This window comes from Nicotiana tabacum, chromosome 9, assembly GCF_000715075.1.
Source record: "Nicotiana tabacum cultivar K326 chromosome 9, ASM71507v2, whole genome shotgun sequence".
In the NCBI taxonomy this organism is placed as follows: Eukaryota; Viridiplantae; Streptophyta; class Magnoliopsida; order Solanales; family Solanaceae; genus Nicotiana; species Nicotiana tabacum.
Window position 1 is genome coordinate 124,352,812 of NC_134088.1, and position 19,857 is coordinate 124,372,668.

The window sequence follows — 19,857 nt, forward strand, 5'->3', positions numbered from 1 at the left end:
TTTGAGAAAAATACACTTAGAAGCAGTTTTTAATTGGCCAAATACTAATTGCTGCTAAGAAGTGTTTTTCAAATTAATTAGCCAAATAGAAACTGCTTCTCACCAAAAATACTTTTGAGAAAAATACTTTTGAGGAAAAGCACTTCTCAAAATAAGCTGATTTTTCCATCTTGGCCAAACAGGCTATAAAAATACTAGCAAACAAGAAATAGAAAGAGTTGAAAAGCAAGTCGACAAAAAGTCATTAATTTTGTTTATTCACATGATTTACAATTAACCACCCAAACTTTCTCCTTTTTTTTAAAGAAGAAATGGATAACGGACAACCTGGTGCACTAAGTTCAGGCTATGCATGGGATCCCGGAAGGACCAGACCACATTGGATCTTATGTACACAGTCTTACCTTACATTTTTTGAGAACAACAATAACAAACCTAGTGAATTCTCACCAGCAGGGTCTGGGAGGGTAAGATGTACGTAGCCTTATCCTTACCTGGGAAGGCAGAGAAGTTGTTTCCAATAGACCCCCGACTAGCATTTCTTTAGAAGAAACAGATAAATAAAGGAAAAAGATTTTACAACCAAAATGTTATTATACAAATCAAAGCATCATTTTTTCACAGCAAATTGAGTATTCTTTTGTCCTCAGTTTTCACCTCTAGCTGCAGAAAATTATAGCATAAAGTTCTTTTGCTGTCCATGTAATTTCGACAAGGGTTTCTAGAGGAGCAGCAATATCCTCTGCTATCATCATCAGTAAGACCCTACATTCTAGGGGCAAAACCTTAGAATTAAATAGCCAAATAAAAATAGATAGAAATCAAATAATCAACAAATGTGAGGTTGAAACCATTTTTAGGAATCACATATTCTCTTATCTACTAACAAGTAAAATCTGAGAGCATTATCCCCACACTAGCAGTGCTTATCCTTTTTTTTTGTTCATGTATACCAACCCCCTTGAGGAAAGTGATGACATAGATGTTCTCTTCTAAGTTCCGACGGGTAAATTGCACATTCAGTCACTGAACCTTATCCACTATAACAGTAAAGTCACAAAATTATTTTTTGTCATATTACAGTAACTAAACTTTACCACTATAAAAGCAATGTCACAAAACTTTGTTTTGTTTGAAATGGAAGTCTCAATACTATTTCAGAAGGTTAGGGGTAAGGTCTGCGTACACACTCTCTTCCGACCCCACCTGCGGGATTTCACTGGGTATGTTGTTGTTGTTGTTACTTGTAGCAATAAAATGCCAGAAAAATTACTTGCTATAATAGTAAAATCACCTTGATAGGTAAGTTTTGTCTTTAGAATGGATAAAATTTAGTAACTTTACCGCTATAATGAGTAAAGTTCAGTTACTTTAATGTGATAAAAGATAGTTCTATGACATTAGAGTTAAAGTTTAGTGACATTAGAGTACTTTAGTGGATAAAGTTTAGTGACATTAGAGTTAAACAACAACAACAAACCCAGTGTAATCCCATAAAGTGGGGTCTGGGGAGAGTAGAGTGTACGCAGATCTTACCCCTGCCTTACGAAAGTAGAGAGGCTGTTTCCAATAGACCCCCGGCTCAAGAGAAAAAAAACTAAAAAAGAAGCAGAAACAACAAGTAGTAACCATAGGAAGCAAAGGTGATAGTGACATTAGAGTTAGAGAGCAAAAACTGTCACTTGGAATACTTGGTAAAAACCTCCTGTATATGGTTTCTCAGTAGTCTACAAACTCCAATTTCAGTCTCTTTAACTACTAAACTATCTAGAAACTGAAAAATGTATAACCAAAACAACATTTTGCTGCTATTTAAAGGTCTTAACAGAAGCTAAAGGACTAACCTGAAACTTTGCTGAAATTGAGGAGAGACACTGAAGCTAAAACCTTATGTTCAACCAAATCACCATGTTGTAAGCATTCTATCAGCTGAGTGATAATAGCCAAAAAGGCAGATAGTTCAAACTCCGATACGGTCAGTGAAGCTAGTGCTGAGCTTAACCATGCAACTGTGGTTAGACAAATCCTGACCAATTCTGAGTTTCCAGAACCTAACCACTTTGAAAGAGACTCTACAAATGACTTCTTTCCACTACCAATGAGTAATGCGGATGCATTTACCAACCACTTTTCCCTGGCCTCTTCTTCTTCATCCTCCATCTGACAATTTTGTTCAGTACACTTTACAATCACGGGAAAACAATATTTTTTGCTTCACCATATAAAGTTCACAATGCTCAGAGAATGAGGAGAATGTAAATGAATCACTTTACGGGGCAATTATAAATACCATAAAAGGATGGTACAAAGATAGGGTATAGAAATTTTTGGCTGGTCCTAAGTTCAATTAGTCCGAAGTGGTATTGTTGTAACTACTGGTGTAAGTCCATTTAATTTTGTATTTCGATGAAAATATTTCTTAGATGAATTCAGTCAGAGAAAAAGAAGAAAACTTACCGTCATAACAGTTGCATCAACCAGTGCATTATTCTCTTCCTCATCAGGATATTCCACGTCAAAACCTTCAAGAAATCCAGCTTGCTTTAAGATCCAATCTTCTGTCATAATCTTCCCCGAGAAAGAAAAATGCCCTCCCAAAATAAGGAGTGCTTTGCAACATATTTCTCTGCTCCTTTCATCCGATAAGCTGCTTTCTAAGGCCATAGTCATAGCATCAACAGCACCATCTCTGTATATGTTGGCCATTTCTGTGTCTACCTATAAGAATCAAATACAAAATTAGTTTCTAGACTCGAAATAACATTGACCTTAAAAATTATGCATGTCTTTTAAACAAGTGACAATAACTACAACGACAATTCCTCAATCACAGACTAGATGGGATTGGCTATTGTGAATATTGATTCATATACAAAGATTCTGCTTTATTCTAACACATTTCTTTTCATTCCAGTGCTGGTTATAATTTATTTTTTAAGGAAAAATTAGAAGTCTTCTAAAACTAGAACTTCTCCAAATCTCAGACTTCTCCCCGTCCGAGCCTAATCAATCTTTAATAACAAGAGGTCATGATCTCAACTACTTGCCTATATACATCATTAAATTCCATTGTGTTATGGTTTTGGCTAAGTCCAAATTTATTTTGAGATATTGTAGGTCTTTCGAAACATAACCTAGCAACCCGATTAGTATTAACATGCAGTTTAGGGGGGAATATCCAATAAAGAAAAACATTCCAAATTGCTGGATGTCTAGAAGAGCAGAGCCTAATCTGCTGACTGAGCTTGACATGCAATCTACGAGCTCAAGCGGAAAAAAAACTGCGGTTCAGCAAAGAAACAAGAATCGGAAATGACATATGTATATAAGAGAATTGAGAAACAAGAGAAGGTGTTTCACTAAGTGCCTTTGATATTCACTTAATAAATTATCCAAGATCAAAACTCCTGCAGTAACAAGCTCAGAGAAACTGAATTGGACATAAGCAGTATCGTAGAAGAGTATGACAACATTCATGAACTTTGTTTAGAGAGATCTTTAAATTTGAACCTACTAGAAGATCAAAGTGCAAGAGCAGCAAAGCAACCATGGATCTCTGTTCACATGGACAATCCTGGAGATATGTCAGCAAATCTTGCATTGCTTTGACTATGTTATCTTTGTGAATGCCTTTTATGAAGAACTTTGCATCTTTTCTCCTGAAATATGGGAGCGCGGCACAGAGTTAACTAAAGCAATGCATTATCAATTTATCATTACCCACTAAGACTGCATCTTAATCCAGCAAATATAGAGTATTTCAGACATCTTAAATGCAAAACAAGTTTCATTTAAATATATGTTTTGGAACAATCTAATCTCTTCAGAGATTCTTGTAGGAAAATGTTTGAAAAACCAAGTACCTGTTAAGGCAAATGAGTTCAGTCAGGAGTGAAAAGGCATTTCTTCTCAATTCCAACTCTTCATTCTGAAGAAGATTGAGCAGACACATCTTGTCAACATTTCTGGCAACTACATTTCTACATTTATTGTCAACTTCAATGCAAGAGCAAAGAATTCCGGAAACACATATCTTCTCCCTTGCCTTTCCATAATTAAATCTCTGGATCAGAAACTGTAAGCTTCCGAGGGATATAAGCTGCTCTAGAGTTTCTCTTCTTTCATCCTGATGTAAAACAATAAGAAGTTGTTGCAATACGGAAACAACTATTTCATTCTTTAACCAACGGTGTTTCCCTGAATTGCCTGCTTCTTTAGAGAAATAGGTCAGAAGACGCCTCCAATGTTCGGACTTCCAATTGGTGATAACATGCTTCAAAAAGAAGTTAGCACGGGGTACACTTTGGCATTCTAACAATCTTTGCGTTACTGGACATGCTCTATTTCCTTTAGAAAACCAGCTTGTAATAGATGCTCTCTCAAAGGTTTGGCCAGTCTCAAGGGTAGCTGGATCTTCAAAAAGAAGTCCAGTCAAAGGGCAGATAAATTCCTGTGGTATGTTTGCGGAGGATCTTCCAACATAATCTTCATAATCGACTCCTAAATATTTTCAAAGCATCATCATAAGCAATTAATCAATTACGAATGTAAAGGGAACACTCTCAAAGATGATTTTCACCTACCTTGAGCAGGAAGCAGTACCTCAGTTGGCTGCATTTTCAAAGTAAAATGGTGAGATTATAATGAAAAAGTAAAAAGTATAGCTCCTCTTTTAATAATTGAGGAGAGCAAAGAGTTCAGAATGTTACCGTGCAATCAAGAGCCAAAGCAACTTCCGAGAATAGAAGAAGAGGAGGAGCAGCATGGATGATAGAATCCTCAGTCTCCTTTTGCTCAAAAGCTGTTTTCGCTATCCTGTTGAATATGAACTCGGTCAGATTTGCAGGTGCAAATGATTCTGGCATGTTCGACTTCAACGGAGTTGTTTCCTTTAGATCAGAGTTTCCAAATATTTCCATGAAAATTTTTTCTTCTGGAGAATTCATTCCGAAAACCCCCTCTGCATCCCGAGCTCTTGATGCACCATACTACACAAAAGAACGCCACAGAGTGTAACTTGTATTATGTAATATAAAATCTGAAAGGGGAAATAATATTGTTCGGCAAGCATAGATCCTAACTCACTATATCTAGAAATGCACAGAAAATTACTAAGCTGATCTGACAGCTTTCACATTTACTTTCCTAATCATAGACACTATTTAACAAGAACAAAATTGAACTGCATATCTTAATTTGGTAAGACCAACGACAAAAGAAAAGGCATGCATGCTTACATTTATATATCTTATCATCCATTTCAAGTTTATAGAACTGTCATTGAGAATTGGAAAGAGATAAAATCATGAGCTACATCCACACCTAAATGAAGCATTTAAAAATAGCATCAAAGACTGAAGGAACAACTATTTACAAGTGACTGAAACTGCTTCAAAAGTATAGCTTTACAAAGAAGATTTAGAAGAAACCAAGTTTATGTTGGATTACAGGAGCAAAGAAGTCTACATCATTATTTCAAAAACAAACATCCCAAAAATTACAACCATAACCTAAAAATTGTATCGTGTCAAATGGACCATAGAGTAATTTATTCGCTTCAAATCTCACCGGCCAAATGTGGGAAGGAACTTAGCCAGGATTTAACCAACAAAATGTACACATATTTTCACATTTTTGTCTAATCACGATCTATGTTTCTTTTGAAGTTATGTATTCAACACTTACTGAATCAACTATAGCACCGGGCTCAACATCATGATCTATGCACTTAATCACTTCAGCAGAGTATTTCAATGCTACCAGGTTTTCGGCAGCAAAACTAGAAGACCTCCTCACACTAACTTCGTAGCTTTCTTCCCGGTGCTCCTCTGATTCATTTTCTAGTTTATGTGAATGACGGAACACTTCATCATACAACCTTTTGCTGACCACTGGCTGAGGTGAGAAACCACCAACAGTACTACTTAAGTGGGAAGAGTTACTAAAGGAACCTTCATACTGAACAGATACAGAAGGAATTTCAATAGAAGGAAGTAACGGGATCTCAGCCCCTTCAGTTAGCCATTCCTTGTAGTAAAGTGCAAACTGATAAGTACCGTTGTCCAGATTTTCATTGTACATTTTTTCAAGAAACTTCAGCTTCCTTGACTTATTATGTAGACCACCAAGAAAATTAGCTTCTGAATCAAACCAGGCCTTCAAATTTGAAAAATGACGAAGAAATATGTGATCCCACAAATCAGGCAACAAATTAGTCCTTGCCTGAAAAGGTGAATCACAGAACACTTGCAGTAGGTGCTTTGCAGCTATACGATCCTTCTTCTGTATCTTATATGTGACACCGAGATACAGATGAGCACAAGCTGCCAATTTAGAATTGGGAATACCAGAAGTAAATCCATCTCGTAAATCGTTCGAATTCAAGCCTGTAATTACACTAAGCTGAAGTGAGGCTTTCTTAAGTTCTTTTTCGTTCGCACAATCCTCTGCAGCTCTTTCTACTGTTTCAATAGCTTGTTCAAGAGTGGCTAGGACCTTGCTTTCAGTATTGAGGCCTTCTTCTAGTCCAACAAAGTTTAGGGAAGCGAAACTATTGTGACGAAGTGATGTCCTAAAATCCTCATCTACGAGAAAACGTTTTATGTATCCACTCAAGATAGAGATTACAGCCTGAACAGCAACTTCATCAAGAGCAGGAATAACTGCAGCGTGCTCAATGCCAGCTTTTTTTAGGCTTCTAATTGCATCATAACTTTTGTTGGTTAGCGAACTTCTAGTTGATCTGCTGTAGGAGGTCTCAGGCTGTTCAATACGTTTCTGATAATCATCTCTAAAGCTTCGATGTCCTGAAAGAAGTTTACCAGAATTATTGAGACATTTTGTTGTTGCTTTTGTATCTTTTCCGAAGGATTGTCGCTTTCCTTCTTCTTCCTCACTTCTGCTAGAAGGCCTGCCTTCACCACTCCCATTTCTGTAAGTTTGATTTGAGCATATATGATTGTATCTCGAACCATTTCGCTCTCCAACCTCAACTATCTCATTGCTTTGAGAAGCATCAGCAGCTAGCAATTCATCAAAAGAACTAATGCTTATTCTCTTAACATCCGATGATAGATCACGCGAGCCCATTCTGTGCTTAGTTTCCTTCTTTTGCCTCCTGTCTGCAAAATTGACTCTTGGGGTCTTATCTTTCAAGTCATGCCACGGGATAGCAGATTTTGTCCTCTCGGTTTTTCTTGTGCTTGATGAAGACACAGGTTTATGAGGTTCTTGAAGTGGGTAAATAGGTCCACGTCTTGCCTTTGTTCCGGATGAAGCTCTAGGCACTGTTTTTGACATCTTCCTATCGAATCCTTCCTTAGCGAGGAGGTCCTCGAGTGACATGGCCATCTTCACTCAGATTAGAATATCAAACCACCTAAATGAGAGCAAACAAAAGAGATAGTTCAATTCCAATTAATGTGATGATTCTACCACAGGAAATCCTTAAAATAAAAACTCAAGTTTCAAATACCTTATTGTGTTGCTTTAAATATAGTCATTTCCTCAACAGATGTCTGCAATCACACAAATAAAACAAATATAGAAAACATCAAAACTCTGAATTGCACAGGTCACGTACTTCACACCAAAAGAACATCTCTAGATACTTAAACCGCATTTCATCAGAAGGGGAAAAGAACGAAACTAGTATTGAACGCCTTAGTATCTGCTCCAGCAAAAGAGATCAAAACAAGGCAAAACTAAATAAATTAAATAAATAAACCTGTTAACATTAGAACTTTACAAATATCAACTTTATTCTTCTTCTAATCAAAACTCAGTTCTAAAGTTACTCTAACTAAACATGAACAAGTCATACACAAGAATTCGGAAAAGTATTAAAATGTCAATTCCATATCTCTTCTAACCAACAACAACAACAACCCAGTGGAATCCCACAAGTGGGGTCTGGGGAGGTTAGTGTGTACGCAGACCTTACCCCTACCTATGAAGGTAGATAGGTTGTTTCCGAATATAACTTCTAACCAAAACCCAATATTCCAAAGTCAATACTCCAACTTTGCAACATACCCTCCAAGAACAAAAAGGGCATAATCAAGAAACATATATATGAGCAAACCTTAAAAGTACAAGTGTGAAAAAGGAAGTACCTTTCAGCTTGTATTATCTTCCATCAAAAGACCCCATAAACCAAACAAGAAAAACACATAAAACCCACCAAGACCCAGTGATTTCCTTTTAATTTTCTTGGTTGGAAATTTGGATTAGGAAAACTATAAAAATGTCAATTCCATCTTTCTAACCAAAACCAAACATTCCAAAGTGTATCTTAACTATGCAACATACCCTACAACAACAACAACTACTACTACGTCTCGATTGTATGAATCCTCCCTGACAATGTTTCTCCATTTAAGCTATGTTATAAACTATGAAACTTACCCTAAAACAACAACTACGTCTCGACTACATGAATTCTCACTGACCATGTTTCTCCATGTAAGCTCATGTTATAAACTATGCAACTTACCCTACAACAACTACTACGTCTCGACTATATGAATCCTTACTGACCATGTTTCCCCGTTTAAGCTCATGTTATAAACTATGCAAAATACCCTCCAAGCAAAAATTATGGAAACAATCAAGAAACACAAATTATGAGCAAAAGGAAGTACCTTTCAGCTTGTATTATGTTCCATTACGAGACCCCATAAACCAAACAATAAAAACACATAAAACCCACCAAAACCAGTGAATTTCCTTTGATATTTCTTGATTGGAAATTTGGATTGAGTAAAACAAACAAAAGGGGTATAAAATCTTCCCAGAAAAACTGAGATGCTTATGAAAGGGAAACTCAAAGGCCATTGAGTGGATAAACAAATGAATGAAAACAGAGGAAACAACAAAAACAGAGGAAATTGCTCAAAGGTTACACTAGGCAGCAATGGAGAGAAAGGAGAGGAAAAAGACAAAGAAAAACTGACAAAATTAGAAAATGCGCCAAGTACACTGGGAATTTCTAGTAACAACAGTCACTTTCAGTGTACAAGGTACAACTATGTCGGCTCTTAGTACAAGACCCATGATGCATATGTTTATCTGGCTGAAGCTTTCAACTGCCGTCCCCTCCGTCGCTTAAAACAAATAATAGTAATTTCTTTTACTTAGAAATAAAAATAAATACATTTGCAGACCCAAATTACATAGGCGAATATTTTTTGGGATTAATGGACCGAATAAATTATAATTAGACTCCTTATTTTTTGGCAAATTTGGTCCAATCTATTAAATGCTATTGAAACTAACCTAATATTTAAATTATTATCAAATTAGTCTTTTTTAAAATCGCATAAGTATTACGAGATAAAATAAGAGTATAAACACCTAAAATTAATAAATAAAATCATTAAGCACAATATAAATCTAATTAGAATACGTATCAATAATTTTGATAATAACAATAGAAACTCAAAACTTTATGAATTTAAGTGAGAATGAAGATTGAAGGTTCAGCAAGTGGGGGGTTTTTGTGGGTAAACTTTACGTTTCAAATTAGTGTTTCGAAGTTATATTATTAACCTTGTTTTGTTGATCTTCTCCTAATGTTAGGTCGCCTTCTTTTTCCTTTTTTTTTTTTTTTTTTTTGCTTGGGATTTTTCATATTTGTTTAGTTTCCTAATCTTCGCTTTTTCTTAATCTCTATACTTTTTCTTCCGGTCAAACACATCGCGATACAAAGTTTTATGTAACGCTAGTTATCTGTTTTGTCGTTCAACTTCTTTTATAATGAAGGAGAGAGGGGGCGTAAATCGCACTAGGCAAGCCCAGACGATGAGCTCTCACTGAGTAGGTTGCTGGTGAGTGGAATCGAGCTCATGTCTCTCATGTGGGAAAGCGTTTACCCAACCAACTCAATAAACCCTTACCGGCAACCATATAGTTATATATAAAAGATTTCAAAATTAACAATGTTTTAAATTTGGTAGAGATAAGATTGAGTGAAATAATACGATAAAATTTTCTTTTATTAAATTAAATAATATATTTACCTTTTCGTCAATTCTATTTTTCTTCCTATATGTATAGTCTTTTTTCATGTTTCTCGCGAATTTACTTTCTAGTATGAACTCAGATTCTCTAAATTAGCTATTCATTTTTGTCACACTTAATTGATCCATAAACAAGAAAGTAAGTTCTTTTGCGTCTCATCTTTTTAACTAAGAAATATCTGAGTCAAGTGTCGCAAGGTATAAAACTCAATGAATAATGGGCTTACCCTTTTACCATTTTTACTTAATATCATATTTTTGTATATGGAATACTTCAATACCATGACATGCGCATAACTCACGTATCATGTGTTGCGTTCCCACTGCTAGATCAAAGTCATGTAGGTGTCTTATTATTATATGGATTTTATGCAAGAAGTTTAAGGGTCTTTTAATATATTTTGGTGTTAAACCACTAATTCTATTGAATTTCACGAACATGATGTTCAACTAACTTCATTCACATTTGGTATTTGAATGACATATTCACTACATGTAATATTCTTTGTCATTATTGTCATATCTTAATTGAAACTCAATAAAATTTGTCTGAGAATCTCACGGGAGGCTAATAGAGCCTTGATTTAGGCCCTCAAAATTTTGAGGTATGAGAAATGTTAATAGTGAATTTTACGAGATTACTTTATTTCAGACAACTAGTTTCCCGGCACGTGCGTTGCATGTATATGCCGAATCATGTAGTACATAATTATATAAAATAAATCAATATTATCCAATAAGGATTTGAAAAAAAAAATTACACATTAAAGATAAGTGCTATAATTGTTGATGATCGATGTGGCTCGTTATATGATAATGATTTGTTTCTCGAGGCCAAGATAATTTAATATCGTCTGTACCTATAAAGACGAACGACCAAAATCTTAATTAGATTTATGTGATTTTCAGCAAAATCACCCCATAAAGTAACAATTGATTATCCTACCTAATTTTTTTTAAAATAATAATAGTAATATGGATTATAGTAATTTATTTATATTGTATATCAAATGAATATTTTTCATAAACTTGTGTAATTTTAACTAACCTTTCATTTGTATATATTATAACTCTTGCTCAGTCTTTCTCCAATAAAAGGTTTCAATATTACTAATATGTAAATTACATATGAAAAGTATAGAATAAAATTAGTAATAAATATCAAGTGATGATGTAAAAAAATAACGGAAAAGGTCCGAATATGCCCTTGTACTATACGAAATTGAGAACATTTGTCTTTCGTTAATACTTTAGCTCAAATATGCCCTTACCGTTACATAGTTGGTCCATATATGCCTTTAGACTTATACATTTGGCCCCATATATGCCCTTTTTGAAATGGAATCTACTCAAACTAATTAGCTCTTTCGTTAATTGTATTAAAGTGTATTACAAACACTATTTCCTTTTTATTAGTACTTTTTTTTTTCTTTACCTTTCTCTTTTCTTTCTTCTTTTTTCTTTTCTTCTCTTTTTTTTTCCCTTTTCTTTCTCCCTTATCCGATTTCCTCCATTACTGATGTGTTCTCCATTTTCGTCACCAATTTTACTTGACAAAACTCATTAATTCCAATTACTAAGAAAATTCTCCCATAAGAATATTTTTATAGATCATATGTTTGTCAATTTTTTAATTTTTACTGAACATATATTTAGTTCTAAAAAATTTAATAAAGTAAGATTGAAATAATATTTATGTAATAAAAAACCCAAAAAATCCAACAAAACCGAACAATGCAAACCAAATAATTGGTTTGATTTGGTTTTGATAAAAACCGAACCAACCCGTTCCATGTACACCCCTAATTTACAGTTAATAAAAAAAATAGAAAATGTCCAGCTGAAAAAAGATGAAAAAAGACTAGCAACTCAAATTTATAACACTACAACTTGAACTCTAGGCTTTTAATCATTAAATTATCTTTCTGGAAACAATTTAAATATTTTGATCTTTTGAGTATTGTTAAAGGATGAGATATTTTTATTATTTTAAAGTTTAAACCATAATTTTTGGAATAATTTAATTTCGTTTATTTAGAGGGCCAGTGAAATTGGAACTTGATTACCTTATGGGAGAATTTTTTTAGTAATTGGAATTTATGAGTTTTGTCAAGTGAAATTGGTGACGAAATTGGAGAAGACATCAGTAATGGAGGAAACAGATAAGAGAGAAAGAAAAAGGAAAAAAAGAGAAGAAAAGAAAAAGAAAAAAGAAAAGAGAAAGGTAAAGAAAAAAATACTAATAAAAAGAAAATAGTGTTTGTAATACACTTTAATACAATTAACGAAAGAGCTAATTAGTTTGGGTGAATTCCGTTTCGAAAATGACATATATGGGTCAACTGTGTAACTCTAAGGGCATATATGGACCAACTATGTGACGGTAAGGGCATATTTGAGTTAAAGTATTGTGACTTGATCCGTCCCGTGAAACTGTAAAGTTGAATAACTTGTTGTTAGCTATATGTTCTCTATGTATTGAAGAAATTTGATTGTAAATCATGCTTAGGCTATGTGATAGTATTGTTGGGATCCGCAGAGGTCGCGTACTTATTGAATTATTTGCTAATTGCTGTCTTGTACTCAGTCATGATTTTACTTGCATATCATACCTCAGTGTTTCTTGATTTTGTTGATACACTATGTTATCTTTGTTTGGGATGATCTTTGTGATTTCTGAGAGCCCGAGAGACCAGAGAGGTTGATGACTGAGTGAGGCCGAGGGCCTGTTGGTGAGGTATGGATACTGTAACACGTGAGTTGTCCGTGCAGCACATGAGTTGTTCGTGTAACACGTGAGTTATCCGTGCGGATTATAGAGCTTGGGTTGTAGGATTCCCTCCAGTGTCTGTACACCCCCAGTGAGCGCGGGTACCCATTGAGTGTGAGTGCTGAGGGCTGAGAGCCGAGTGGTTGAGCTGTTGTGACGAGTTGAGTGATTGTTGCCCTGAGAGGCTGTACTTGCTTTTCATTTGTTGTTGCACTTAGTTGCTATCTGTCATTATTGTGTAATTTTCTGAAAGATTTTATATCCGAATTACATGAACTTGAATTGTATAAAACTGTTTTGACTTAAACTGCCGGATTTGTAAGCATGTCTACTCTCTGTTGGAATTACTGAAAATGAACTGTAATTGTGTAGCTTGTCACTATCTTCAGTTCCTTATTTATTATTGTTACTTGCTGAGTTGGTTATACTCATACTATACCCTGCACTTCGTGTGCAGATCCAGGTGTTCCCAGGCATAACGGGTGTTGATTCTTTCGCACATTTTATTTTTTGGAGATTCTGAGGTAGCTGCCGTATTTCGCAGACCTTGCCTCTCCTTCCCTATCTCCTTATTTACTATATTTGGTCTTAGACTCTTATGGACCGTATTTTTCAAACTTGTATTCATATTAGATGTTCATGTACTCAGTGACACCAGGTTTTGGGAGTGTTTGTATCTGAAATTGCGAGGCCTTTTATTAAACTCAAATTATTATGTTTTTTTTAAAATTTAAGGAAATGTGGTTTTATTAAGGTTGTCGGCTTGCCTAGTATCGAGATAGGCGCCATCACGACATGTGAGATTTTAGGTCGTGACAAGTTGGTATAAGATCCTAGGTTGCATAGATCTCATGAGTCATGAGCAGGTTGAGTAGAGTCTTGCGGATCGGTACAAAGACGTCTGTACTTATCTTTGAGAGGCTGCAGAACCCTTAGGAAAATTTCACTTTCTTGTATTCTGTCGTGCGAATTTGTTGATTCCGGAAATTAAATTTCTGTTATTCTATTCTCTCACAGATGGTGAGAACTCGCACTACCGGATCAGACGGTCAGCCACCAGTGCCACTAGTTAGGGCCGCGAGGTCGGGGTCGTGGTAGAGGCCTGGGCCGAGTTAGGGGTCGAGGTATAGCTCGTGCAGCAGTTGGAGCAGCACCTGTAGTACCACCAGTTGCTCCAGCTCAGGAGCAGATTCTAGATATAGCTGAGCCAACAGGACCAGCTCAGGCACCAGTTGTGCCCATTGAGATTCCAGGCCTTCAGGAGACTTTGGACCAGATGTTGACAATTTGCACTGGTCTTGCTCAGGTGGTTTCGGCTCAGGCCGTACTTGCCACTTCTCAGGCCGGGAGAGGTACTCATACCCCTGTTGCCCGTACTCCAGACCAGGCAGTACAAGGACTTTATATACCGAGGGCACTACCAGCCCAGCCGGTTGCAACTGCTCAGGCCTCGGTAGTTCCTGTTATGGCTCATGATGAGCAGAGGAGACTTGAGAGATTTGAGAGGCTTCGACCTCCACCATTTAGCGGTGCTGAGTCAGAGGATGCTCAAGGTATTCTGGATAAGTGTCAACGGATGCTTTAGACAGCGGATATTCTGGAGACCAGTGGGGTCTCGTTCACTACTTTTCAGTTTTCTGGGGCTGCCTTCAGATGGTGGGAGGCTTACAAGAGGCGTAGGCCGGTCGGCGCAGCACCCCTTACCTGGCAGCAGTTCTCCGGTCTATTCCTGGAGAAGTTCGTACCTTAGTCCTGTAGAGAGGAGCTGCGCAGACAGTTCGAGCAGCTTTGTCAGGGTGATATGTCCGTGACACAGTATGAGATGAAATTTTTAGAGTTGGCCCGTCATGCTATCTGGTTGATTCCCACAGACAGGGAGAGGATCAGGAGGTTCATAGATGGCCTCACTTTTCAGCTGCAATTACTCATGACTAGAGATAATGTCTGGTGCTACTTTCTACGAGGTTGTCGATATTGCTCGTTAGATTGAGATGGTTCACAACCAGGAGCGGGTTGAGAGGGAGGATAAGAGGCCTCGTGGTTCAGGTGATTTCAACAATGTTCCTTCAGGGGGTCAGTTTTACTGCGGTAGGGGTCGTTCTTTCAGACACGCTCAGGCGACTCGTCCAGCTCATCATGGAGCATCAGCTAGCCACAATGAGCTACTCAGTTATTTGATCATTCAGTGCATCATTCAGTGGCTCATCGTGGTGCATCAGCACTCCTATATTATTTGACCCTGGTTTCACTTATTCATATGTATCATTGTATTTTGCTCATTATCTGGATATTCCCTATGAGTCCTTAGTTTCACCTATTTGTGTATCTACACCGGTGGGGTGATATTAGTACTATGTACCATATGTATCGGTCGTGTGTGGTAACTATTGGGTAACTGGAGACTAAAGTTGATCTCTTATTACTCGGTATGGTTGATTTTGATGTAATCCTGGGTATGGATTGGTTGTCTCCATGTCATGCTATTTTGGACTGTCACGCAAAAATCGTGACGTTGACGATGCCGGGGTTGACAAAGGTTGAATGGAGAGGTTCTCTAGATTTTGTTCCTAGCAGGGTAATTTCTTATTTGAAGGCCCAACGTATGGTTAGAAAGGGATGTTTGTCATATTTGGCTTTTTATGTGAGACGTTGATGCAGATACTCCTATTATTGATTCAGTACCGGTCGTGCGAGACTTTCCGGATGTATTTCTTGCAGACCTACCGGGTATGCCACCTGACAAGGATATTGATTTCGGTATTGACTTGGTGTAGGGCACTCAACCCATTTCTATTCCTCCGTATCGTATAGCACCAGCTGAGTTAAAATAATTGAAAGAGAAACTTCAGGAACTCCTTGAAAAGAGGTTTATTAGGCCTAGTGTGTCACCTTGGGGTGCACCGATTCTGTTTGTGAAAAAGAAAGATGGTATTATGCGGATGAGCATCGATTATAGGCAGTTGAACAAAGTTACAATCAAGAATAAATATCCATTTCCGCGTATTGATGACTTATTTGACCAGCTTCAGGGAGAGAGGGTGTTCTCCAAAATTGATTTGAGATCTGGGTATCACTAGTTGAAAATTTGAAATTCGGATATTCTAAATACGACATTCAAAACTCGTTATGGCCACTATGAATTTCTTGTGATGTCTTTTGGGCTAACCAATGCCCCAGCAGCATTTATGCATTTGATGAATAATGTATTCCATCCATATCTTGATTTATTTATCGTAGTATTTATTGATGCTATCTTGGTGTACTCACGTAGCTAGGAGGAGCATGCACAATACTTGGGTATTGTATTACAGAGGATGAGAGAGGAGAGACTTTATGCCAAATTCTCTAAGTGTGAGTTCTGACTTAATTCGGTGGCATTCTTGGGACATATAGTGTCCAGTGAAGGAATTAAGGTGGATCCGAAGAAAATAGAGGTAGTTCAGAGTTGGCCTAGACCATCTTCAATTATTGAGATTCGGAGTTTTCTCGGCTTGGCTGGTTATTATCGTCGCTTCATGGAGGGTTTCTCGTCTATTGCATCGCCTATGACTAAATTGACCCTGAAAGGTGCTCCGTTCAGGTGGTCGGATGAGTGTGAAGAGAGCTTTTAGAAACTCAAGACAGCTTTGACTACAGCTCCAGTATTGGTATTGCCTACAGGTTCAGAGTCTTATACTGTGTATTATGACGCATCATGTATTGGTCTCGGCGCAGTGCTTATGCAAGACGGTAGGGTGATTGCCTATGCATCCAGACAGTTAAAGGTACATGAGAAGAATTACCCGGTCCATGATCTTGAGTTAGCAGTTATTGTTCATGCCTTGAAACTTTGGCGGCATTACTTGTACGGTGTCCAGTGTGAGGTATATATCGATCATTAGAGTCTACAACATTTGTTTAACCAGAAGGATCTTAATTTGCGGCAGCGAAGGTGGTTGGAGTTGCTTAAGGATTATGACATTACCATTCTCTATCATCCCGGAAAGGCCAATGTAGTGGCCGATGCCTTGAGTCGTAAGGCAGAGAGTTTGGGCAGCTTAGCATACTTACTGGTAACAGAGAGGCCTTTAGCCTTGGATGTTCAGGCCTTGGCCAACCAGTTTGTTAGATTGGATGTTTCCGAGCCGAATCAAGTTTTGGCTTGTGTGGTTTCTCGATCTTCTTTATATGATTGCATCAGAGAGCGCCAGTATGATGATCCACATATGTTTATCTTTAAGGACACGGTTCAGCACGGTGATGCCAAGGAAGTCACTCTTAGAGATGACGGTGTATTAGGGATGCAGGGCAGGCTGTATGTGCCTAATGTAGATGGTTTGTGTGAGTTGATTCTCCAGGAAGCTCACAGTTCGCGATGCTCCATTCATCCAGGTGCCGCGAAGATGTATCAGGATTTGAGGCAGCACTATTGGTAGAGGCGAATGAAGAAAGATATAGTTGGGTTTGTAGCTCGGTGTTTAAATTGTCAACATGTAAAATACGAGCATCAGAGACCGGGAGGATTACTTTAGAGACTTGAAATTCCAGAGTGGAAATGGGAGCGTATTACCATGGACTTCGTAGTTGGGCTTCCACGGACTTTGAGGAAGTTTGATGCGATTTGGGTGATTATAGATCGGTTGACTAAGTCTGTGCATTTTATTCCAGTTGGTACCAATTATTCTTCGGAGCGGTTGGATGAGATTTATATCCGTGAGATTGTTCGCCTACACAGTGTGCCAGTGTCCATCATTTCAGATCGGGGCACGCAGTTTACATCACAGTTTTGGAGAGCAGTGCAACAAGAATTGGGCACACAGGTTCAGTTGAGTACAACATTTCACCCTCAGACGGACGGACAGTCCGAGCGCACTATTCAGATATTGGAAGATATGCTACGTGCTTGTGCCATTGATTTTGGGGGTTCTTGGGATCAATTTTTGCCACTCGCGGAGTTTGCTTACAATAACAGCTACCAGTCGAGTATTCAGATAGCTCCGTATGAGGCTTTGTATGGGAGACGGTGCCGATCTCCGGTGGGTTAGTTTAAGCCGGGTGAGGCTAGGCTATTGGGTACTGACATGGTTCAGGATGCTTTAAAGAAGGTCAAAGTGATTCAGGAATGGCTTCGCACGACACAATCTAGACAGAAGAGTTATGCCGACAGGAAGGTTCGTGATGTCGTTTACATGGTTGGGGAGGTTCGGGAAGAAGGGCAAGTTGAGCCCTCGGTATATTGGGCCTTTTGAGATACTTAAGAAGATTGGAGAGATGGCTTATGAACTTGCTTTGCCACCTAGTCTATCAGGCGTTCATCCAGTGTTCCATGTATCCATGCTCCGAAAGTATGTCGGGGATCCGTTTCATATTCTGGATTTCAGTACAGTACAACTGGACGGTAATTTGACTTATGATGTGGAGCCAGTGACTATTTTAGACCGATAGGTTTAAAAGCTTAGGTCAAAGAATATATCATCAGTGAAGGTACAGTGGAGAGGCCAGCCAGTCGGAGAATCTACTTGGGAGATTGAGCAGGATATGCGGAGCAAATATCCACACATATTTGAGACTCCAGGTATGATTCTAAACCCGTTCGAGGACGAACGTTTGTTTAAGAGGGGGAGAAAACCCGTTTTTAGTATTATAACGTTGTTCCTCCATTTACTACTCAATTTATGCTTTACAACTGTTTTATGACTTACTAGGTTAGTTGGTTCGGGTCCGGAAGGAATTCGGAGTGAAACAAGACACTTATTCTCATAATTGACAATTTAAGTTAGAAAAGTGGATCGGATGTGGACTTATATGTAAACGACCTCGGATTTAAATTTTGATGATTTTAATAGCTCCGTATGGTGATTTTGTACTTAGGAGTGTATCCGGAAAATTATTTAGAAGCCCGTAGCTAAATTAGGCTTGAAATGGCTAAAATAAAAAGTTAAGTTTGGAAGTTTGACCGAGGAGTTGACTTTTTGATATCGGGGCCGGAATCCGATTCTGAAAATTGGAATACCTCCATTATGTCATTTATGACTTGTGTGCAAAATTTGAGGTTAATCGGACTTGATTTGATAGGTTTCGACATTGAAGGTAGAAGTTGGAAATTGTTAGTTTTTTATTAGGCTTGAATTGGGTGTATGATTCATGGTTTTAGTATTGTTTGAGGTGATTTGAGGGTTCGACTAAGTTCGTATGATGTTTTAGGATTTGTTGGTGCATTTGGTTGAGATCCCGGGGGCCTCGAGTGAGTTTTGAGGTGAGTTTTGAGCGAGTCCGGGCATTTCAACACTCTAATGTTGTTCTGGAACTTTAGAGGAAAAGTACGGACGGCAGAGAACAAGTGCGGACTGCATAATTTTGTGTGCAGCCGCACTCCAGAGGAAAAGTACAGACCGCACAATTTTGTGTGCGGCCGCACATCAAGGGTTCTGCAGGTTCGTCGGTCCGACTTCGGAGGCTTTAGTGCTATTATTGGTAAATGGGCCAAAAGAGTGTCATGAAATAACTAGAATGAAACTTAAGGGAACACTCGTCGTAGGACGACCCAACATGTAATACAAACTTATACATATGACATATGGTATAAGGCCAAAATGATCACTCGTATACTGAATATAGGGCGTCAAGTCCATATAATATATCACGTACATCTTTTAATCCACAACGAATTTGGAAATGATTCAAAAATGAAAATTGTAGCCCTTTGAAAGTTATGGGCATTTTGCTGAAACCTGGTAGTGTAGAGTGTTGAAGTGCGGCCGCAGAATTTGGAGTGCGACCGCAGAACCTGGAATGTGCGGACCGCGCAAACATTGTGCGGTCAGCACAATGAGGGGTCAGATTGTGTATTATAAAACCGAGGGTTTGGGTATTATTTCACATTTAGACTTTGGGAGCTCGGCTTGTGACGATTTTCCGTGGAATTTTTAAAAAATTCATTGGGGCAAGTGATTCTAACTCAGATTTGGTTAACATACATGAATATATCATTGTTTTCATCATCCAATTAGTATTTTGAGATGGAAATTTAGGAAAAATTATAGAAATTTCATAAAATGAATTTTTGGGATTTGAATGTCGATTCAAAGT

At 37.8% G+C, this 19,857-nt stretch overlaps 1 protein-coding gene across 6 annotated transcripts; it reads right to left on the bottom strand.

Annotated features, from left to right (window-relative positions):
* Positions 1–512: 512 nt before the first annotated feature.
* Positions 513–8,960, bottom strand: LOC107812306 (putative E3 ubiquitin-protein ligase LIN). Of its 6 annotated transcripts, none has more exons than XM_016637365.2 (10): positions 8,643–8,960; positions 7,475–7,517; positions 5,686–7,378; positions 4,710–4,988; positions 4,584–4,611; positions 3,864–4,500; positions 3,515–3,659; positions 2,458–2,718; positions 1,845–2,160; positions 513–772 (listed from the first exon to the last, which is right to left on the bottom strand). In XM_016637365.2, exons 3-10 carry the CDS (start codon positions 7,348–7,350, stop codon positions 660–662), a joined length of 3,444 nt encoding a protein of 1,147 aa, XP_016492851.2. In that variant the 5' UTR covers positions 7,351–7,378; positions 7,475–7,517; positions 8,643–8,960; the 3' UTR covers positions 513–659. The 6 variants fall into 6 exon arrangements, 5 of the variants coding, with proteins under 5 accessions (XP_016492851.2, XP_075078330.1, XP_075078331.1 ...); XM_075222229.1 differs by lacking the exon at positions 8,643–8,960 and adding an exon at positions 8,115–8,252; XR_012695076.1 differs by having other exon boundaries at positions 558–1,178; positions 1,537–2,160.
* Positions 8,961–19,857: the final 10,897 nt, after the last annotated feature.